The 22,740-nt window shown below is 53.9% G+C and overlaps 2 protein-coding genes across 2 annotated transcripts; both read left to right on the forward strand.

Moving 5' to 3' along the window:
* The first annotated feature begins 2,657 nt into the window (after positions 1-2,657).
* Positions 2,658-9,113, forward strand: APOBEC3C (apolipoprotein B mRNA editing enzyme, catalytic polypeptide-like 3C). Its single transcript, NM_001123036.1, is given in 4 exon segments — positions 2,658-2,683; positions 5,904-6,060; positions 8,488-8,767; positions 8,998-9,113. Coding segments are annotated over 4 exon segments (579 nt in total).
* Positions 9,114-12,061: 2,948 nt separating this feature from the next.
* LOC123386744 (DNA dC->dU-editing enzyme APOBEC-3Ca) lies at positions 12,062-18,148 on the forward strand. Its single transcript, XM_045062383.1, has 4 exons — positions 12,062-12,220; positions 15,442-15,598; positions 17,303-17,582; positions 17,813-18,148. The coding sequence occupies exons 1-4, from the start codon at positions 12,195-12,197 to the stop codon at positions 17,926-17,928; spliced, it is 579 nt and encodes a 192-aa protein (XP_044918318.1). The 5' UTR covers positions 12,062-12,194; the 3' UTR covers positions 17,929-18,148.
* Positions 18,149-22,740: the final 4,592 nt, after the last annotated feature.

The following is a 22,740-nucleotide window of genomic DNA, read 5'->3' on the forward strand; positions in this document are numbered from 1 at the left end:
GGGTCAGGCTCCTCCTAGGGCCTCTCTCCTTGACCAGCAGAGGGCCACCTTCTTGCTCCACCCTGGCATGGTCTGTCCTCTGTGCTCACTGTGGGGAGCCCCTGGTGCCCCTCTGTGTGTCCCAGTTTCCCCTTCTCATAACAACATCAGGCAGATTGGATCAGGCCCATCCTAAGGGCCTCCTTTTAACAACCATCTCTTTAAAGCCTGTGCCTCAAATGTAGTCACATTCTGAGGCACCAGGGGTTGGGACTTTAGCAGTTGGATTTGGGGGACACATGGTTCAGCCTCTTGGAGCTAAGAGGGTGGGAAAGAGCAGGATCCTTGTTCTGTGTACCTGTCTCCTGGGTTCTGCCTGACCTGCCACCTCCCCGCCCCGTCTCACCTGCTTCCATTCCAGCCCTTGCTGCCCTGGACCCCCACCGCCTGTCACCGGGTCACCGCCACACTCATCCTGGCTCCCTTGTCCCTTCTCCCCTTTCCCACATGGCTGCCAGAGGGAAAGTTCTGGACAGGTTGCAGCCTGGGGATGAGGACAGAGAGTGAGCAAGAAATTAGTTATTAAGTAAACATTTAAATAAGTGTGTTTTATTTTTTGTAAACATAGGGTTGGGAATGGGAGGACTTTTCCATAAAGCAGAATAAAAAGTGGTAGGTGGCTGAGAGTCAAGCTGGGGACACAGGGAAACAAGCAGAAGCGTTAGAGGCAATAAAGCAGAAACAGAAACAGAAACAGAAACAGAGGGAACACCTGGCCCTTCGACCGCCGAGCTGACTACCGCGTGAACTTTGGGAAGTCAGTGGCGGTGCCCCACGGGGTGGCCTGGACCAGGGCACGGTGAAAAGGAGAAGAGATCAGCCTGAGATGCTGGGATTCTGGGCAGACAAAAGCCAGGAAGGAAAAGCAGCAGGGCAGGTGTGCGGTTGGTCACATCCAGAAAATCACTGTGGAGAGCGGCTTGGGGCCCACACGGACCCGTTGTTTCTTCCTCTGACCTTGGCCCATTAGGTGTGCATAGCGGTGGCCCCCGACACCTGTCTCTTCACTCCCCTCCCTGTCTGCCCTGCTGCCTGGGGCAGAAGGCACGGTGCAGAAGAGTTCTGGCTGTGCAGTCTGTCCCGCTGCTCTCCCTGTCCACGCGTCCTCCAAGCTGGGAGGCACCGAGGGCCACACCCGTGGACCACATGCCTCTCCACTGTCCCGGTCATGCAAACGGGCCCCCGTGGCCAGCTCACAATATCTGCTCCTTCTGGAGAAAAGAACAAGGCAGGAGGCCCATCTTAGAGATCCACAGGGGCCTCCGGAGGTCTCCTCCAAGAGTCACTGTCGCGCTCTGGCCCACCCCCCTTCTCTGCCCATCTCCGAGGGCTAGCGGGAGTTCTCCAGGCCAGAGCTGCAGGAGTGCTGTCACGAGGGAAAGGAGAGAAGGGCTTTGAGCCTTGCTGCCCACACTTAGTGCTTCTCGGGCCAGAGGCCGCGTACCTGTCAACTTGAGCCACACCTGAGTGTGCAGATCTGATCACTCTCTTGGAAGGGCCCGGCTCATTCTGGAATCTTCCATTGGCTGGAAACTGTGGACACTGAGACAGATGGGAGTGGAGGGGGCGCCATTCCCGGGAATCCTCCAACTCTTGCTCAAGCTCCTGTTACCCTCCCCCCTTGGGGCCATCCCAGGGCCGGTGGGCAGAATGAGGTGGTGTGGGGGCACCAGCCGGAAGAAGCTCTTTGGGGACTCGCATGCACAGGCGGTCTGGCCTGGGGTGACAGGTGTCTGCTCCAAGGCCTCCTCTTCTTGTCTAGGAGTCAACTTTCCCGGTTGCTCTTTGTTTCTCCATCTGGGGTCCTGGTGGACACGTGGCGAGGCAAGCACACAGCTCACCGGATGCACGCTTCAAGCCCAGATCCCTGATCCCTGCCCTGGGAGGCCTTGTAGGGGCAGCAAGGGTCCTCCCCTTGTGCCCCCCACCCACTCCTATCCATGGAATGATGAGGAAGCAGGAGGAGCCAGGCCAGGCCCCCTGGAAGGCATTCCAGCTCGGCCATTGCTTTGCTGAGTGGCTCCAGAGAGTACCTTAGCCTCTCTGTGCTGGGACCTCATCTAAGATGGGAGGGCAGTGATCGGCCCCTCCCAAAGCTCTTGGGGGCTGTGGTAGAGGATGTGCTCAACGCACCTGCCTTCTCCTGGAATGGGGATGAAGATGTGCAGGGCTGAGCCCTGGCCCTCCCTTTCCAGACACCCAGCGTCCTGCTGGGGGACTGAATGGCTCCTAAGGGTCACACAGTGGTGGACAGGAGAGGGCTCATGCCACTCAGAGAGCCCGCCCCTCCCCAGGCACCGGCTTCTGTCCTGCTCTCTCCAGCCAGTGTGTGTCCCAACCCCCTCTGGCAAAGTACTTTCTCTTTCCCTTTTCCATAACCTGGGTCCTGCTGCGCAATGGGGCGCATCTCCTTCTGAGGGAGGCTGTCCCCAGGGCAGGGGGTGGGGGGGGGAAGGCCTCGGGAGAGGTGGCTCTGAGCCTGAGGAAGTGCAACCATCTGAGGGCCCTCCCACCCTTGGGGCCAAAGCAGGAAGGAGGTGGGGCTTCTGAGGAGGCAGCCTGGGAGGTGACTGTGACTGTCACACTGGGGCTTTCCCAAACCAAGGCTGGAGAGAGGAATGGAGCCCTGGCGCCCCAGCCCAAGGTACCCCTGCTCTCTGCTCACTCTGTCCTGCTGAGCCCCCTTCTGCAGCCCCTCCTTCTGGCGGCCCTGCAGCGTGTGTCTCTGTCCTTGGCCTCCTCCTCCCCGCGGTCCCCCTTCCCTTCTCTCCCTCTCTGGGCTCCTTCTTTGCAGGACCCGCTCCCAACTGGATCCTCACCCTGTTCCCGGGATGTTCCCGGGATGCTCCCGGGATTGCTTCTGAATGCACCCCTCCCGCCTCCCGCCCCCCCCCCCCACAGCCCTGCCCTGTGCCTTCCCCCCAGGCCAGCCTCTGGGTCTGAAAGTCTGTTGGGCATGTCTGGCCCTGCCTGTGCCGGGTGATGCCCACTTTCAGAGGCTTCCGGAAGTTCCTGTGCTCTGTTAAACGCTTCGAATCTAACCACAGGGTGGTCGAAGCAGTTGGTGGATTTCCTTTCAAGCACTTGAATCGATTTTCTCTCATATGTATGATGTGGTTTGAAGTGTAGGGGTTCGGAGTCGATGGCCGAGAAAACTCTTGAGACGTCTTGGGTGCAAAAACAGTGGTTTTATTATTTTTTAAATATGTTTTCAGTAAAAAAAATTTTTTTTAAGGTTTATTTATTTTTTGAGAGACAGAGACAGAATGTGAACGGGGGAGGAGCAGAGAGTGAGCCACAGAATCTGAAGCAGGCTCCAGGCTCTGAGCTGTTAACACAGAGCCTTATGCAGGGCTCGAACCCATGAGCTGCGAGATCATGACCTGAGCCGAAGTCGGATGCTTAACTGAGTGAGCGATCCAGGTGCCCCCAAAAAGGTGGTTTTATTAAAGCATGGGGACAGGACTCATGGGCAGGAAGAGCCACACTGGGGTTCTGAAGAGTGAATGATTATATACATACAGGTTGGGAGGGGGTTAGGGACAGCATAAGTCTCTAAGTTATTTTGGAAACAAGGTTTCCAGGACTTTGAGGGTCTAGCTGGTGTTAGGACAAGGTCATTTATTACTGTTCAGTAAAACTCAGTCATGAGACCCTTCACATGTATATCGGTCGGCCATATGTCTGGAGGATGATTGCCAACATACGTCTTGGGGACTAGAGATAAAGGAGGTTCCCCAAGGAATTTGTATATGTTAAAGTAGACTTAGCAGGCCCTAGGGGTTGGGATAATGTTTAGCTAAGATTCCCTTTGGCCCTTAGCAAAGTGTCATCATTGAGGCAGCTGAGCTCCTAGAGGAAGGTCACTCTGCCTGTGCCAAGGACTTCTAAATGGGCCATCGGCAGTAGGAAATTGAAATTTTTTCTTCTGCCTTTGTTTCCCACATCATTTACGATACAATAAGCACAGTGTGAGGATAGCTCTCAGAGGCAAGAAGAGAAGTCATGTATTGCAAAGCTCTCTCCAGCACAGACGAGTACAGTAAAACCTTGGTTTGTGAGCATAATTTGTTCCGGGAACGTGCTTGTAATCCAAAGCACTTGTATGTCAAAGCGAATTTCCCCATAAGAAATGATGGAAACTCAGGGCGCCTAGGTGGCTCAGTCGGTTGAGCGTCCAACTTTGGCTCAGGTCATGATCTCGCAGTGTGTGGGTTCGGGCCCGGCGTCGGGCTCTGTGCTGATGGCTCAGAGCCTGGAGCCTGCTTCGGATTCTGTGTCTCACTCTCTCTCTGCACCCCCCCACCCCCCCTGCTCATGCTCTGTCTCTCTCTGTCTCAAAAATAAATACAACATTTTAAAATTTTTGTTTAAAAAAGAAATGATGGAAACTCAGATGATTCATTCCACTACCCCAAATATTCATATACAAATGATTACAAAGCTGTAATAGAATACAAAATAATAAGGAGAATACAAAAGAGAAAGAAAAAGAAACAAATTAACCTGCACTTACCTTTGAAAACCTTCGTGGCTGGAGCGAGGGAGACAAGAAAGAGGAGGGTTATTGGTAGGACAACTTTCACTATTACTAATGGATGTTGACTATAGTACAGTATTAATAAACTCTTGTCATAGACTGTATTTAATGTAACTGGCGATAAGGCAGCAGAGGAAAGGGTCTATATCCGCAGGCAGCCTCACCTGGAATGAAGCAAAGCATTCCTAAGCTGACTCTTGTCTGGAAAAGCCAAGGACAGAAGAGACAAAAAACACATTAGTGCCAGTTGTGGGCACCTTCCAACGTTCTGAAAAATCACCGATTTCTGCCAAACACCCCTGCCTGAGACCGAGCATCCGAGCATGGGCGATGATCACCCACCATCCTGCAGCCAGAGAGAGAGAGACAGAGAGACAGAGAGACAGAGAGAAGAACCATTGGCTCAGTTGTGATCATGTGACCTTTGGCATCGCGAACTACTCATATTGAAAGACATCACTCCTTTATCAAGTTAAACTTTATGAAAAATGTTCGCTCGTCCTGCAGAACACTTGCAGAACAGGTTACTCGCCATCCAAGGTTTTAGTGTCAATGCAGACTGTTCTCAAGCTTACCCACAACCTAGGGGAGAGAGCTTCATGCTTCACGTTTGTAACTACCACCGGCATGCATCAGGAAGGAAGATGCCTTGGCTGGAAGGAATGTGCCTATTTAAAAGGAAGTAGAAAAAAAGACACATTTAAGACTGCATATGCTGCTGCGGCAGCCATGTAAGGTCCCTGCTGGAAATAACCTGTCTGGACAGGTGCCCCAGCTCCATCACTTACTAGCCGTGGACTTGGCTAGGCTGCTTCACCTGCCAGAGCCCCTGCTCCTGTCCCTCTAAAGTGTGGGTGTGACTCCCCCAGGATCTGGGAAGGAGTCGGTGAGTTCAGATATTTGAGGCACTTGGAACAGTAGCCTGAGCCTCCGAACTTAAGCATTAACCTGATACTTAAAAAGAAAAAACAAACAGGTGAAAAATCAGGAATGAATCGAACTGAGGTCTTCAAAAAGCTGTTCTTTGGGGATAGAGAGGTTTCTCTTTCTCTTTGCTATTTTTCTAATGGGTTGGGGATAGGGCGGGCAGGAAAACACGAGTGCGTGTGCTACTGGAAGGAGCAGGGCCCAGGGGGCCCTAGAGGTGGGGTCCCTGTCCCTACTGTCCCTGGAGGCACGTCCCCCTTCCAGCCTGGAAAAGCAGCAGCACTGCGTAGGGCCCAGGAGGGCTGCAGGGAGCCACCGTGCCCAGGGCAGGCCACCCACCAGGGACAACTCCAGAGGGCACTTTCTGCATTTTCTGTTTTCTCTCCTTTACCCCCAGAAACCCAATGGACAGGATAGATCCTAACACCTTCCGTTTCCACTTTCCAAACCTGCTCTATGCTTCTGGGCGGAAACTCTGTTATCTCTGCTTCCAAGTGGAGACAGAAGACTACTTCTCGTGTGATGACAGCGACCGGGGAGTTTTTCGGAACAAGGTATGCACCCCCCCCCTCCTCCCCGGGGCCCTATCAGCCAGGAGCAGAGTCAGGGGGCAGTGAGAAGAAGAATGTTATAAGTAAGATGCCGGATGGGGGCTCTTAGTGGTGGATGCTCCTTCCCACGACGTTGTCCTAAGTCATGGACCCAACGAGCTCCCTGCTTGACCCTCTGGGAAACTGATACGGGATGGCATTTGACCCATCCGATGAGGCTCCTTCAGAGAGTCTGCTGGCATTCCGGCCATCTTCAAATCTTGTCCTGGACCTTGGCCTCTGGCAGTCTTGGATGACAGAGCATCTTTCGAAAGTCAGGGCCTGTTGGACACCATTGCCTTCTCTGCCCTGCTAATGGCTCCGTTGGTAGATCTGTCCCCTGGCCACACGGCTGACTCCTCCGTTCCCAGGCCCTCTGATCTCTCAGAGGACAGCCCACACCCCTCGTCCTGCCTACCCCTGGCCTGCTCCCAGCCACAGCCTCGATGTCCCTGGAAGGAGGTCACGGCACCAGTGACCAGCATCAGCAGTTGCTACAGCCAAGCCACCACCCTGCAGCCCTGTCCCCTAACCACTGCCACTCCTGAGACAGGTCCCACCACACCCCTGCCCTCTCCCCTCCCCTGATACTGCAGACTTTGCAGAGTCTGTTTCCAGGAGAGAACCATGATGGGCTGGGTCGGGGGTACGCTTCAACAGTACTAACAGGTGAAAGGTCGTTTCACCTGTCCTAGTACCCGGTGTTCAAAGAGCTGAAGGCAATTTATGAAATTAGTATTGATAATGTATTAGGCAATATATCTAAGAGATTCTTTCAAATTGTAATGAATATAAAAGTTCTTCGTGAGGTCGTTTACATCCTTCTTTTTTACTACGTTGTTGAAATGAGATGTGTGTGTATTTACACTTGCCCCCCATCTCAGTTCACACGAGCCACAGGTCAAGTGGTCTGAAGATGTGTGCAGCTAGCGGTCCCCCCGTGGGGCAGCGTGGCTGTGTGACCCTCCCCAGGTGCCATCACCCAGGGAGCCAGCCTAGACCCAAAAGGGCCTGGCTGAGGGTAGAATGGATGGATGGATGGATGGATGGATGGATGGATGGATGGTTGGATGGATGGATGGTTGGATGGATGGATGGATGGATGGTTGGATGGATGGATTGATGGTTGGATGGCTGGATGGTTGGATGGCTGGATGGTTGGATGGTTGGATGGATGGATGGTTGGATGGTTGGATGGATGGATGGTTGGATGGATGAATGGATGTTGGATGGTTGTATGGATGGATGGTTGGATGGTTGGATGGATGGATGGTTGGATGGCTGGATGGTTGGATGGCTGGATGATTGGATGGTTGGATGGATGGATGGTTGGATGGTTGGATGGATGGATGGTTGGATGGTTGGATGGATGGATGGATGGATATTGCATGGATGGATGGATGGATGGTTGGATGGATAAATGGATGTTGGATGGTTGGATGGATGGATGGTTGGATGGATGGATGGATGGATGGTTGGTTGGATGGCTGGATGGTTGGATGGATGGTTGGATGGATGATTGGATGGTTGGATGGTTGGATAGATGGATGGATGGATGGATGGATGGATGGATGGATGGTTGGATGGCTGGATGGTTGGATGGATGGTTGGATGGATGGTTGGATGGTTGGATGGTTGTATAGATGGATGGATGGATGGATGGATGGATGGATGGTTGGATGGTTGGATAGATGGATGGATGGATGGTTGTATGGATGGATGGTTGGATGGATGGATGGATGGATGGATGGGTGGATGGATGGATTGTTGGATGGCTGGATGGTTGGATGGATGGTTGGATGGATGGTTGGATGGATGGATGGTTGGATGGTTGGATGGATGGATGGATGGATGGTTGGATGGATGGATGGTTGGATGGATGGATGGATATTGCATGGATGGATGAATGGATGGATGGTTGTATGGATGAATGGATGTTGGATGGTTGTATGGATGGATGGTTGGATGGATGGTTGGATGGATGGTTGGATGGTTGGATGGATGGATGGTTGGATGGATGGATGGATGGATGGATGGACGGTTGGATGGCTGGATGGTTGGATGGATGGTTGGATGGATGGTTGGATGGTTGGATGGTTGGATGGATGGTTGGATGGATGGTTGGATGGATGGATGGTTGGATGTTTGGATGGATGGATAAATGGACGGAAGGAGAATAGATGTTAGAATTGATGCATGGTGGATAACTATGGGAAGGGATGGCTCAAAAAAAAAGACAGGGCAGAGAGAGATGGAAAGCAGTGATAAATCAATGAACGACATACCCCTGAGGCTCCTGCCCCTTTACTCCTCCTCCCACGGCACCCAGTCCTGCCACTCTGTCTGCTCTGCCAGCCAAGAGTGTCCCTTTCTCTTCTCTACTTCTCCCAGGTCCATCCCTGGGCTCGATGCCATGCAGAACAGTGCTTCCTCTCTTGGTTCCGTGACCAGTATCCATACCGTGATGAATACTACAATGTCACCTGGTTCTTATCCTGGAGCCCCTGCCCCACCTGTGCAGAGGAGGTGGTTGAGTTCCTGGAGGAGTACAGAAACTTGACGCTGAGCATCTTCACCTCCCGCCTCTACTACTTCTGGGACCCAAATTACCAGGAGGGGCTTTGCAAGCTATGGGACGCAGGGGTCCAGCTGGACATCATGTCCTGTGATGGTGAGAGCAGAGGGGAGCTGGGGACCCAGACTGTGGGAGAGAGTAGTACCGAGCCAGGGGTGGAGGAGGATCTATGATGTCCCCAGAGCGAGTGAATGGGAGGAAACTGAGGCAAGACTGGTGGCACTTGGCAGGGAAGAGTCTAGGCCCTGAGGAGGGGGGCACAGAAGGGTCAGGAGGAGAAGGCCTCCCAGGGCCCACATGACTGCTCTCTTCCCTCTTTATCTCAGATTTTAAACACTGTTGGGACAACTTTGTGGACCACAAGGGAATGCGCTTCCAGAGACGGAATCTGTTAAAAGATTATGATTTCCTGGCTGCAGAGCTTCAAGAAATCCTTAGGTGAGGGCGTCCTCAGCCCCCCTGCAGCTGCTGTTCCTTGCGTCTCACACCACCGCACCTCCCTCCCCAGCGCCTCAGGTCCCCGCCCCACCCCACCCCCACTTCCTCCTGCGCATCCTCCCTCCTCCCTCAAGGCCTCCTTCTCCCCCATGAGGGAGCCCCCAGCCTGGTTCCTCCCATCTCACCACATTCACCTTGTTGTTAATAAACTGAATGTAAATGGGCTTGAGTATGTCTAGCTGTGAGAATTGGAAGATGTGAGTAACATCCTTACCGGGGATGTGACTTATCAGAGAACCAGGGTCCTTGAGGACAGTGACCGCATTCCTCTGCTAGGGCTTCCAGAACAAAACCCCACAGACTGAGGGACCTCACGGCAGGTGTTTGTTTCCTCACAGCGTGGACACTGGAAGCCCGAGATCAAGGTGTCCCTGGGTCAGGCTCCTCCTAGGGCCTCTCTCCTTGACCAGCAGAGGGCCACCTTCTTGCTCCGCCCTGGCATGGTCTGTCCTCTGTGCTCACTGTGGGGAGCCCCTGGTGCCCCTCTGTGTGTCCCAGTTTCCCCTTCTCATAACAACATCAGGCAGATTGGATCAGGCCCATCCTAAGGGCCTCCTTTTAACAACCATCTCTTTAAAGCCTGTGCCTCAAATGTAGTCACATTCTGAGGCTCCAGGGGTTGGGACTTTAGCAGTTGGATTTGGGGGACACACGGTTCAGCCTCTTGGAGCTAAGAGGGTGGGAAAGAGCAGGATCCTTGTTCTGTGTACCTGTCTCCTGGGTTCTGCCTGACCTGCCACCTCCCCGCCCCGTCTCACCTGCTTCCATTCCAGCCCTTGCTGCCCTGGACCCCCCACCGCCTGTCACCGGGTCACCGCCACACTCATCCTGGCTCCCTTGTCCCTTCTCCCCTTTCCCACATGGCTGCCAGAGGGAAAGTTCTGGACAGGTTGCAGCCTGGGGATGAGGGCAGAGAGTGAGCAAGAAATTAGTTATTAAGTAAACATTTAAATAAGTGTGTTTTATTTTTTGTAAACATAGGGTTGGGAATGGGAGGACTTTTCCATAAAGCAGAATAAAAAGTGGTAGGTGGCTGAGAGTCAAGCTGGGGACACAGGGAAACAAGCAGAAGCGTTAGAGGCAATAAAGCAGAAGCAGAAACAGAAACAGAGGGAACACCTGGCCCTTCGACCGCCGAGCTGACTACCGCGTGAACTTTGGGAAGTCAGTGGCGGTGCCCCACGGGGTGGCCTGGACCAGGGCACGGTGAAAAGGAGAAGAGATCAGCCTGAGATGCTGGGATTCTGGGCAGACAAGAGCCAGGAAGGAAAAGCAGCAGTGCAGGTGTGCGGTTGGTCACATCCAGAAAATCACTGTGGAGAGCGGCTTGGGGCCCACACGGACCCGTTGTTTCTTCCTCTGACCTTGGCCCATTAGGTGTGCATAGCGGTGGCCCCCGACACCTGTCTCTTCACTCCCCTCCCTGTCTGCCCTGCTGCCTGGGGCAGAAGGCACGGTGCAGAAGAGTTCTGGCTGTGCAGTCTGTCCCGCTGCTCTCCCTGTCCACGCGTCCTCCAAGCTGGGAGGCACCGAGGGCCACACCCGTGGACCACACGCCTCTCCACTGTCCCGGTCATGCAAACGGGCCCCCGTGGCCAGCTCACAATATCTGCTCCTTCTGAGGAAAAGAACAAGGCAGGAGGCCCATCTTAGAGATCCACAGGGGCCTCCGGAGGTCTCCTCCAAGAGTCACTGTCGCGCTCTGGCCCACCCCCCTTCTCTGCCCATCTCCGAGGGCTAGCGGGAGTTCTCCAGGCCAGAGCTGCAGGAGTGCTGTCACCAGGGAAAGGCGAGAAGGGCTTTGAGCCTTGCTGCCCACACTTAGTGCTTCTCGGGCCAGAGGCCGCGTACCTGTCAACTTGAGCCACACCTGAGTTTGCAGATCTGATCACTCTCTTGGAAGGGCCCGGCTCATTCTGGAATCTTCCATTGGCTGGAAACTGTGGACACTGAGACAGATGGGAGTGGAGGGGGCACCATTCCCGGGAATCCTCCAACTCTTGCTCAAGCTCCTGTTACCCTCCCCCCTTGGGGCCATCCCAGGGCCGGTGGGCAGAATGAGGTGGTGTGGGGGCACCAGCCGGAAGAAGCTCTTTGGGGACTCGCATGCACAGGCGGTCTGGCCTGGGGTGACAGGTGTCTGCTCCAAGGCCTCCTCTTCTTGTCTAGGAGTCAACTTTCCCGGTTGCTCTTTGTTTCTCCATCTGGGGTCCTGGTGGACACGTGGCGAGGCAAGCACACAGCTCACCGGATGCACGCTTCAAGCCCAGATCCCTGATCCCTGCCCTGGGAGGCCTTGTAGGGGCAGCAAGGGTCCTCCCCTTGTGCCCCCCACCCACTCCTATCCATGGAATGATGAGGAAGCAGGAGGAGCCAGGCCAGGCCCCCTGGAAGGCATTCCAGCTCGGCCATTGCTTTGCTGAGTGGCTCCAGAGAGTACCTTAGCCTCTCTGTGCTGGGACCTCATCTAAGATGGGAGGGCAGTGATCGGCCCCTCCCAAAGCTCTTGGGGGCTGTGGTAGAGGATGTGCTCAACGCACCTGCCTTCTCCTGGAATGGGGATGAAGATGTGCAGGGCTGAGCCCTGGCCCTCCCTTTCCAGACACCCAGCGTCCTGCTGGGGGACTGAATGGCTCCTAAGGGTCACACAGTGGTGGACAGGAGAGGGCTCATGCCACTCAGAGAGCCCGCCTCTCCCCAGGCACCGGCTTCTGTCCTGCTCTCTCCAGCCAGTGTGTGTCCCAACCCCCTCTGGCAAAGTACTTTCTCTTTCCCTTTTCCATAACCTGGGTCCTGCTGCGCAATGGGGCGCATCTCCTTCTGAGGGAGGCTGTCCCCAGGGCAGGGGGTGGGGGGGGGAAGGCCTCGGGAGAGGTGGCTCTGAGCCTGAGGAAGTGCAACCATCTGAGGGCCCTCCCACCCTTGGGGCCAAAGCAGGAAGGAGGTGGGGCTTCTGAGGAGGCAGCCTGGGAGGTGACTGTGACTGTCACACTGGGGCTTTCCCAAACCAAGGCTGGAGAGAGGAATGGAGCCCTGGCGCCCCAGCCCAAGGTACCCCTGCTCTCTGCTCACTCTGTCCTGCTGAGCCCCCTTCTGCAGCCCCTCCTTCTGGCGGCCCTGCAGCGTGTGTCTCTGTCCTTGGCCTCTTCCTCCCCGCGGTCCCCCTTCCCTTCTCTCCCTCTCTGGGCTCCTTCTTTGCAGGACCCGCTCCCAACTGGATCCTCACCCTGTTCCCGGGATGTTCCCGGGATGCTCCCGGGATTGCTTCTGAATGCACCCCTCCCGCCTCCCGCCCCCCCCCCCCCACAGCCCTGCCCTGTGCCTCCCCCCCAGGCCAGCCTCTGGGTCTGAAAGTCTGTTGGGCATGTCTGGCCCTGCCTGTGCCGGGTGATGCCCACTTTCAGAGGCTTCCGGAAGTTCCTGTGCTCTGTTAAACGCTTCGAATCTAACCACAGGGTGGTCGAAGCAGTTGGTGGATTTCCTTTCAAGCACTTGAATCGATTTTCTCTCATATGTATGATGTGGTTTGAAGTGTAGGGGTTCGGAGTCGATGGCCGAGAAAACTCTTGAGACGTCTTGGGTGCAAAAACAGTGGTTTTATTATTTTTTAAATATGTTTTCAGTAAAAAAAAATTTTTTTAAGGTTTATTTATTTTTTGAGAGACAGAGACAGAATGTGAACGGGGGAGGAGCAGAGAGTGAGCCACAGAATCTGAAGCAGGCTCCAGGCTCTGAGCTGTTAACACAGAGCCTTATGCAGGGCTCGAACCCATGAGCTGCGAGATCATGACCTGAGCCGAAGTCGGATGCTTAACTGAGTGAGCGATCCAGGTGCCCCCAAAAAGGTGGTTTTATTAAAGCATGGGGACAGGACTCATGGGCAGGAAGAGCCACACTGGGGTTCTGAAGAGTGAATGATTATATACATACAGGTTGGGAGGGGGTTAGGGACAGCATAAGTCTCTAAGTTATTTTGGAAACAAGGTTTCCAGGACTTTGAGGGTCTAGCTGGTGTTAGGACAAGGTCATTTATTACTGTTCAGTAAAACTCAGTCATGAGACCCTTCACATGTATATCGGTCGGCCATATGTCTGGAGGATGATTGCCAACATACGTCTTGGGGACTAGAGATAAAGGAGGTTCCCCAAGGAATTTGTATATGTTAAAGTAGACTTAGCAGGCCCTAGGGGTTGGGATAATGTTTAGCTAAGATTCCCTTTGGCCCTTAGCAAAGTGTCATCATTGAGGCAGCTGAGCTCCTAGAGGAAGGTCACTCTGCCTGTGCCAAGGACTTCTAAATGGGCCATCGGCAGTAGGAAATTGAAATTTTTTCTTCTGCCTTTGTTTCCCACATCATTTACGATACAATAAGCACAGTGTGAGGATAGCTCTCAGAGGCAAGAAGAGAAGTCATGTATTGCAAAGCTCTCTCCAGCACAGACGAGTACAGTAAAACCTTGGTTTGTGAGCATAATTTGTTCCGGGAACGTGCTTGTAATCCAAAGCACTTGTATGTCAAAGCGAATTTCCCCATAAGAAATGATGGAAACTCAGGGCGCCTAGGTGGCTCAGTCGGTTGAGCGTCCAACTTTGGCTCAGGTCATGATCTCGCAGTGTGTGGGTTCGGGCCCGGCGTCGGGCTCTGTGCTGATGGCTCAGAGCCTGGAGCCTGCTTCGGATTCTGTGTCTCACTCTCTCTCTGCACCCCCCCACCCCCCCTGCTCATGCTCTGTCTCTCTCTGTCTCAAAAATAAATACAACATTTTAAAATTTTTGTTTAAAAAAGAAATGATGGAAACTCAGATGATTCATTCCACTACCCCAAATATTCATATACAAATGATTACAAAGCTGTAATAGAATACAAAATAATAAGGAGAATACAAAAGAGAAAGAAAAAGAAACAAATTAACCTGCACTTACCTTTGAAAACCTTCGTGGCTGGAGCGAGGGAGACAAGAAAGAGGAGGGTTATTGGTAGGACAACTTTCACTATTACTAATGGATGTTGACTATAGTACAGTATTAATAAACTCTTGTCATAGACTGTATTTAATGTAACTGGCGATAAGGCAGCAGAGGAAAGGGTCTATATCCGCAGGCAGCCTCACCTGGAATGAAGCAAAGCATTCCTAAGCTGACTCTTGTCTGGAAAAGCCAAGGACAGAAGAGACAAAAAACACATTAGTGCCAGTTGTGGGCACCTTCCAACGTTCTGAAAAATCACCGATTTCTGCCAAACACCCCTGCCTGAGACCGAGCGTCCGAGCATGGGCGATGATCACCCACCATCCTGCAGCCAGAGAGAGAGAGACAGAGAGACAGAGAGACAGAGAGAAGAACCATTGGCTCAGTTGTGATCATGTGACCTTTGGCATCGCGAACTACTCATATTGAAAGACATCACTCCTTTATCAAGTTAAACTTTATGAAAAATGTTTGCTCGTCCTGCAGAACACTTGCAGAACAGGTTACTCGCCATCCAAGGTTTTAGTGTCAATGCAGACTGTTCTCAAGCTTACCCACAACCTAGGGGAGAGAGCTTCATGCTTCACGTTTGTAACTACCACCGGCATGCATCAGGAAGGAAGATGCCTTGGCTGGAAGGAATGTGCCTATTTAAAAGGAAGTAGAAAAAAAGACACATTTAAGACTGCATATGCTGCTGCGGCAGCCATGTAAGGTCCCTGCTGGAAATAACCTGTCTGGACAGATGCCCCAGCTCCATCACTTACTAGCCGTGGACTTGGCTAGGCTGCTTCACCTGCCAGAGCCCCTGCTCCTGTCCCTCTAAAGTGTGGGTGTGACTCCCCCAGGATCTGGGAAGGAGTCGGTGAGTTCAGATATTTGAGGCACTTGGAACAGTAGCCTGAGCCTCCGAACTTAAGCATTAACCTGATACTTAAAAAGAAAAAACAAACAGGTGAAAAATCAGGAATGAATCGAACTGAGGTCTTCAAAAAGCTGTTCTTTGGGGATAGAGAGGTTTCTCTTTCTCTTTGCTATTTTTCTAATGGGTTGGGGATAGGGCGGGCAGGAAAACACGAGTGCGTGTGCTACTGGAAGGAGCAGGGCCCAGGGGGCCCTAGAGGTGGGGTCCCTGTCCCTACTGTCCCTGGAGGCACGTCCCCCTTCCAGCCTGGAAAAGCAGCAGCACTGCGTAGGGCCCAGGAGGGCTGCAGGGAGCCACCGTGCCCAGGGCAGGCCACCCACCAGGGACAACTCCAGAGGGCACTTTCTGCATTTTCTGTTTTCTCTCCTTTACCCCCAGAAACCCAATGGACAGGATAGATCCTAACACCTTCCGTTTCCACTTTCCAAACCTGCTCTATGCTTCTGGGCGGAAACTCTGTTATCTCTGCTTCCAAGTGGAGACAGAAGACTACTTCTCGTGTGATGACAGCGACCGGGGAGTTTTTCGGAACAAGGTATGCACCCCCCCCCTCCTCCCCGGGGCCCTATCAGCCAGGAGCAGAGTCAGGGGGCAGTGAGGAGAAGAATGTTATAAGTAAGATGCCGGATGGGGGCTCTTAATGGTGGATGCTCCTTCCCACGACGTTGTCCTAAGTCATGGACCCAATGAGCTCCCTGCTTGACCCTCTGGGAACCTGATACGGGATGGCATTTGACCCATCCGATGAGGCTCCTTCAGAGAGTCTGCTGGCATTCCGGCCATCTTCAAATCTTGTCCTGGACCTTGGCCTCTGGCAGTCTTGGATGACAGAGCATCTTTCGAAAGTCAGGTCCTGTTGGACACCATTGCCTTCTCTGCCCTGCTAATGGCTCCGTTGGTAGATCTGTCCCCTGGCCACACGGCTGACTCCTCCGTTCCCCGGCCCTCTGATCTCTCAGAGGACAGCCCACACCCCTCGTCCTGCCTACCCCTGGCCTGCTCCCAGCCACAGCCTCGATGTCCCTGGAAGGAGGTCACGGCACCAGTGACCAGCATCAGCAGTTGCTACAGCCAAGCCACCACCCTGCAGCCCTGTCCCCTAACCACTGCCACTCCTGAGACAGGTCCCACCACACCCCTGCCTTCTCCCCTCCCCTGATACTGCAGACTTTGCAGAGCCTGTTTCCAGGAGAGAACCATAATGGGCTGGGTCAGGGGTATGCTTCAGCAGTACTAACAGGTGAAAGGTCGTTTCACCTGTCCTAGTACCCGGTGTTCAAAGAGCTGAAGGCAATTTATGAAATTAGTATTGATAATGTATTAGGCAATATATCTAAGAGATTCTTTCAAATTGTAATGAATATAAAAGTTCTTCATGAGGTCATTTACTTTCTTCTTTTTTACTATGTTGTTGGAACGGGATGTGTATTTACACTTGCCGCCCCCCCCCCCCCTTCAGTTCACACCAGTCAGGTAAAGTGGTCTGAAGATGTGTGTGGCTAGTGGTTCCCCCGTGGGGCAGCATGGCTGCCGAGGTGCCATCACCCAGGAAGCCAGCCTAGACCGCAAAGGGCATGGCTCAGGGCAGGATGGATGGATAGATCGATGGTTGGATGGTTGGATGGATGGTTGGTTGAATGGATGGATGGATGGTTGGATGGTTGGATGGTTGGATAGATGGATGGATGGATGGTTGGATGGATGGATGGCTGGTTGGATGGATGGTTGGATGGCTGGATGGTTGGATGGATGGTTGGATGGATGGTTGGATGGTTGGATGGTTGGATAGATGGATGGATGGATGGTTGTATGGATGGATGGTTGGATGGATGGATGGATGGATGGATGGATGGATGGATGGATGGTTGGATGGTTGGATGGCTGGATGGATGGTTGGATGGATGGTTGGATGGATGGTTGGATGGTTGGATGGTTGGATAGATTTTTGGATGGATGGTTGGATGGATGGTTGGATGGATGGATGGTTGGATGTTTGGATGGATGGATAAATGGACGGAAGGAGAATAGATGTTAGAATTGATGCATGGTGGATAACTATGGGAAGGGATGGCTCAAAAAAAAAGACAGGGCAGGGAGAGATGGAAAGCAGTGATAAATCAATGAACGACATACCCCTGAGGCTCCTGCCCCTTTACTCCTCCTCCCACGGCACCCAGTCCTGCCACTCTGTCTGCTCTGCCAGCCAAGAGTGTCCCTTTCTCTTCTCTACTTCTCCCAGGTCCATCCCTGGGCTCGATGCCATGCAGAACAGTGCTTCCTCTCTTGGTTCCGTGACCAGTATCCATACCGTGATGAATACTACAATGTCACCTGGTTCTTATCCTGGAGCCCCTGCCCCACCTGTGCAGAGGAGGTGGTTGAGTTCCTGGAGGAGTACAGAAACTTGACGCTGAGCATCTTCACCTCCCGCCTCTACTACTTCTGGGACCCAAATTACCAGGAGGGGCTTTGCAAGCTATGGGACGCAGGGGTCCAGCTGGACATCATGTCCTGTGATGGTGAGAGCAGAGGGGAGCTGGGGACCCAGACTGTGGGAGAGAGTAGTACCGAGCCAGGGGTGGAGGAGGATCTATGATGTCCCCAGAGCGAGTGAATGGGAGGAAACTGAGGCAAGACTGGTGGCACTTGGCAGGGAAGAGTCTAGGCCCTGAGGAGGGGGGCACAGAAGGGTCAGGAGGAGAAGGCCTCCAAGGGACCACATGACTGCTCTCTTCCCTCTTTATCTCAGATTTTAAACACTGTTGGGACAACTTTGTGGACCACAAGGGAATGCGCTTCCAGAGACGGAATCTGTTAAAAGATTATGATTTCCTGGCTGCAGAGCTTCAAGAAATCCTTAGGTGAGGGCGTCCTCAGCCCCCCTGCAGCTGCTGTTCCTTGCGTCTCGCACCTCCGCACCTCCCTCCCCAGCGCCTCAGGTCCCCGCCCCACCCCACCCCCACTTCCTCCTGCGCATCCTCCCTCCTCCCTCAAGGCCTCCTTCTCCCCCATGAGGGAGCCCCCAGCCTGGTTCCTCCCATCTCACCACATTCACCTTCTTGTTAATAAACTGAATGTAAATGGGCTTGAGTATGTCTAGCTGTGAGAATTGGAAGATGTGAGTAACATCCTTACCGGGGATGTGACTTATCAGAGAACCAGGGTCCTTGAGGACAGTGACCGCATTCCTCTGCTAGGGCTTCCAGAACAAAACCCCACAGACTGAGGGACCTCACGGCAGGTGTTTGTTTCCTCACAGCGTGGACACTGGAAGCCCGAGATCAAGGTGTCCCTGGGTCAGGCTCCTCCTAGGGCCTCTCTCCTTGACCAGCAGAGGGCCACCTTCTTGCTCCGCCCTGGCATGGTCTGTCCTCTGTGCTCACTGTGGGGAGCCCCTGGTGCCCCTCTGTGTGTCCCAGTTTCCCCTTCTCATAACAACATCAGGCAGATTGGATCAGACCCATCCTAAGGGCCTCCTTTTAACAACCATCTCTTTAAAGCCTGTGCCTCAAATGTAGTCACATTCTGAGGCTCCAGGGGTTGGGACTTTAGCAGTTGGATTTGGGGGACACACGGTTCAGCCTCCTGGAGCTAAGAGGGTGGGAAAGAGCAGGATCCTTGTTCTGTGTACCTGTCTCCTGGGTTCTGCCTGACCTGCCACCTCCCCGCCCCGTCTCACCTGCTTCCATTCCAGCCCTTGCTGCCCTGGACCCCCCACCGCCTGTCACCGGGTCACCGCCACACTCATCCTGGCTCCCTTGTCCCTTCTCCCCTTTCCCACATGGCTGCCAGAGGGAAAGTTCTGGACAGGTTGCAGCCTGGGGATGAGGGCAGAGAGTGAGCAAGAAATTAGTTATTAAGTAAACATTTAAATAAGTGTGTTTTATTTTTGGTAAACATAGGGTTGGGAATGGGAGGACTTTTCCATAAAGCAGAATAAAAAGTGGTAGGTGGCTGAGAGTCAAGCTGGGGACACAGGGAAACAAGCAGAAGTGTTAGAGGCAATAAAGCAGAAGCAGAAGCAGAAACAGAGGGAACACCTGGCCCTTCGACCGCCGAGCTGACTACCGCGTGAACTTTGGGAAGTCAGTGGCGGTGCCCCACGGGGTGGCCTGGACCAGGGCACGGTGAAAAGGAGAAGAGATCAGCCTGAGATGCTGGGATCCTGGGCAGACAAGAGCCAGGAAGGAAAAGCAGCAGCGCAGGTGTGCGGTTGGTCACATCCAGAAAATCACTGTGGAGAGTGGCTTGGGGCCCACACGGACCCGTTGTTTCTTCCTCTGATCTTGGCCCATTAGGTGTGCATAGCGGTGGCCCCCGACACCTGTCTCTTCACTCCCCTCCCTGTCTGCCCTGCTGCCTGGGACAGAAGGCACGGTGCAGAAGAGTTCTGGCTGTGCAGTCTGTCCCGCTGCTCTCCCTGTCCACGCGTCCTCCAAGCTGGGAGGCACCGAGGGCCACACCCGTGGACCACACGCCTCTCCACTGTCCCGGTCATGCAAACGGGCCCCTGTGGCCAGCTCACAATATCTGCTCCTTCTGAGGAAAAGAACAAGGCAGGAGGCCCATCTTAGAGATCCACAGGGGCCTCCGGAGGTCTCCTCCAAGAGTCACTGTCGCGCTCTGGCCCACCCCCCTTCTCTGCCCATCTCCGAGGGCTAGCGGGAGTTCTCCAGGCCAGAGCTGCAGGAGTGCTGTCACGAGGGAAAGGCGAGAAGGGCTTTGAGCCTTGCTGCCCACACTTAGTGCTTCTCGGGCCAGAGGCCGCGTACCTGTCAACTTGAGCCACACCTGAGTTTGCAGATCTGATCACTCTCTTGGAAGGGCCCGGCTCATTCTGGAATCTTCCATTGGCTGGAAACTGTGGACACTGAGACAGATGGGAGTGGAGGGGGCGCCATTCCCGGGAATCCTCCAACTCTTGCTCAAGCTCCTGTTACCCTCCCCCCTTGGGGCCATCCCAGGGCCGGTGGGCAGAATGAGGTGGTGTGGGGGCACCAGCCGGAAGAAGCTCTTTGGGGACTCGCATGCACAGGCGGTCTGGCCTGGGGTGACAGGTGTCTGCTCCAAGGCCTCCTCTTCCTGTCTAGGAGTCAACTTTCCCGGTTGCTCTTTGTTTCTCCATCTGGGGTCCTGGTGGACACGTGGCGAGGCAAGCACACAGCTCACCGGATGCACGCTTCAAGCCCAGATCCCTGATCCCTGACCTGGGAGGCCTTGTAGGGGCAGCAAGGGTCCTCCCCTTGTGCCCCCCACCCACTCCTATCCATGGAATGATGAGGAAGCAGGAGGAGCCAGGCCAGGCCCCCTGGAAGGCATTCCAGCTCGGCCATTGCTTTGCTGAGTGGCTCCAGAGAGTACCTTAGCCTCTCTGTGCTGGGACCTCATCTAAGATGGGAGGGCAGTGATCGGCCCCTCCCAAAGCTCTTGGGGGCTGTGGTAGAGGATGTGCTCAACGCACCTGCCTTCTCCTGGAATGGGGATGAAGATCTGCAGGGCTGAGCCCTGGCCCTCCCTTTCCAGACACCCAGCGTCCTGCTGGGGGACTGAATGGCTCCTAAGGGTCACACAGTGGTGGACAGGAGAGGGCTCATGCCACTCAGAGAGCCCGCCCCTCCCCAGCCACCGGCTTCTGTCCTGCTCTCTCCAGCCAGTGTGTGTCCCAACCCCCTCTGGCAAAGTACTTTCTCTTTCCCTTTTCCATAACCTGGGTCCTGCTGCGCAATGGGGCGCATCTCCTTCTGAGGGAGGCTGTCCCCAGGGCAGGGGGGGGGGGGAAGGCCTCGGGAGAGGTGGCTCTGAGCCTGAGGAAGTGCAACCATCTGAGGGCCCTCCCACCCTTGGGGCCAAAGCAGGAAGGAGGTGGGGCTTCTGAGGAGGCAGCCTGGGAGGTGACTGTGACTGTCACACTGGGGCTTTCCCAAACCAAGGCTGGCGAGAGGAATGGAGCCCTGGCGCCCCAGCCCAAGGTACCCCTGCTCTCTGCTCACTCTGTCCTGCTGAGCCCCCTTCTGCAGCCCCTCCTTCTGGCGGCCCTGCAGCGTGTGTCTCTGTCCTTGGCCTCCTCCTCCCCGCGGTCCCCCTTCCCTTCTCTCCCTCTCTGGGCTCCTTCTTTGCAGGACCCGCTCCCAACTGGATCCTCACCCTGTTCCCGGGATGTTCCCGGGATGCTCCCGGGATTGCTTCTGAATGCACCCCTCCCGCCTCCCGCCCCCCCCCCCACAGCCCTGCCCTGTGCCTCCCCCCCAGGCCAGCCTCTGGGTCTGAAAGTCTGTTGGGCATGTCTGGCCCTGCCTGTGCCGGGTGATGCCCACTTTCAGAGGCTTCCGGGAGTTCCTGTGCTCTGTTAAACGCTTCGAATCTAACCACAGGGTGGTCGAAGCAGTTGGTGGATTTCCTTTCAAGCACTTGAATCGATTTTCTCTCATATGTATGATGTGGTTTGAAGTGTAGGGGTTCGGAGTCGATGGCCGAGAAAACTCTTGAGACGTCTTGGGTGCAAAAACAGTGGTTTTATTATTTTTTAAATATGTTTTCAGTAAAAAAAATTTTTTTTAAGGTTTATTTATTTTTTGAGAGACAGAGACAGAATGTGAACGGGGGAGGAGCAGAGAGTGAGCCACAGAATCTGAAGCAGGCTCCAGGCTCTGAGCTGTTAACACAGAGCCTTATGCAGGGCTCGAACCCATGAGCTGCGAGATCATGACCTGAGCCGAAGTCGGATGCTTAACTGAGTGAGCGATCCAGGTGCCCCCAAAAAGGTGGTTTTATTAAAGCATGGGGACAGGACTCATGGGCAGGAAGAGCCACACTGGGGTTCTGAAGAGTGAATGATTATATACATACAGGTTGGGAGGGGGTTAGGGACAGCATAAGTCTCTAAGTTATTTTGGAAACAAGGTTTCCAGGACTTTGAGGGTCTAGCTGCTGTTAGGACAAGGTCATTTATTACTGTTCAGTAAAACCCAGTCATGAGACCCTTCACATGTATATCGGTCGGCCATATGTCTGGAGGATGATTGCCAACATACGTCTTGGGGACTAGAGATAAAGGAGGTTCCCCAAGGAATTTGTATATGTTAAAGTAGACTTAGCAGGCCCTAGGGGTTGGGATAATGTTTAGCTAAGATTCCCTTTGGCCCTTAGCAAAGTGTCATCATTGAGGCAGCTGAGCTCCTAGAGGAAGGTCACTCTGCCTGTGCCAAGGACTTCTAAATGGGCCATCGGCAGTGGGAAATTGAAATTTTTTCTTCTGCCTTTGTTTCCCACATCATTTACAATACAATAAGCACAGTGTGAGGATAGCTCTCAGAGGCAAGAAGAGAAGTCATGTATTGCAAAGCTCTCTCCAGCACAGAGGAGTACAGTAAAACCTTGGTTTGTGAGCATAATTTGTTCCGGGAACGTGCTTGTAATCCAAAGCACTTGTATGTCAAAGCGAATTTCCCCATAAGAAATGATGGAAACTCAGGGCGCCTAGGTGGCTCAGTCGGTTGAGCGTCCAACTTTGGCTCAGGTCATGATCTCGCAGTGTGTGGGTTCGGGCCCGGCGTCGGGCTCTGTGCTGATGGCTCAGAGCCTGGAGCCTGCTTCGGATTCTGTGTCTCACTCTCTCTGCACCCCCCGCCCCCCCCCGCTCACGCTCTGTCTCTCTTTGTCTCAAAATTAAATACAACA

This window comes from Felis catus, chromosome B4 (assembly GCF_018350175.1).
Source record: "Felis catus isolate Fca126 chromosome B4, F.catus_Fca126_mat1.0, whole genome shotgun sequence".
NCBI classification, from domain to species: domain Eukaryota; kingdom Metazoa; phylum Chordata; class Mammalia; order Carnivora; family Felidae; genus Felis; species Felis catus.

What these genes read in the sequence shown, in the direction of transcription:
- LOC123386744 (XM_045062383.1), top strand. Translation starts at nt 12,195, where the DNA reads ATGGAGCCCTGGCGCCCCAGCCCAAG. An exon ending in CCCTGGCGCCCCAGCCCAAG is followed by an intron (nt 12,221 to 15,441) that starts GTACCCCTGCTC and finishes CTTTACCCCCAG; the next exon opens with AAACCCAATGGACAGGATAG. An exon ending in GGACATCATGTCCTGTGATG is followed by an intron (nt 17,583 to 17,812) that starts GTGAGAGCAGAG and finishes TCTTTATCTCAG; the next exon opens with ATTTTAAACACTGTTGGGAC.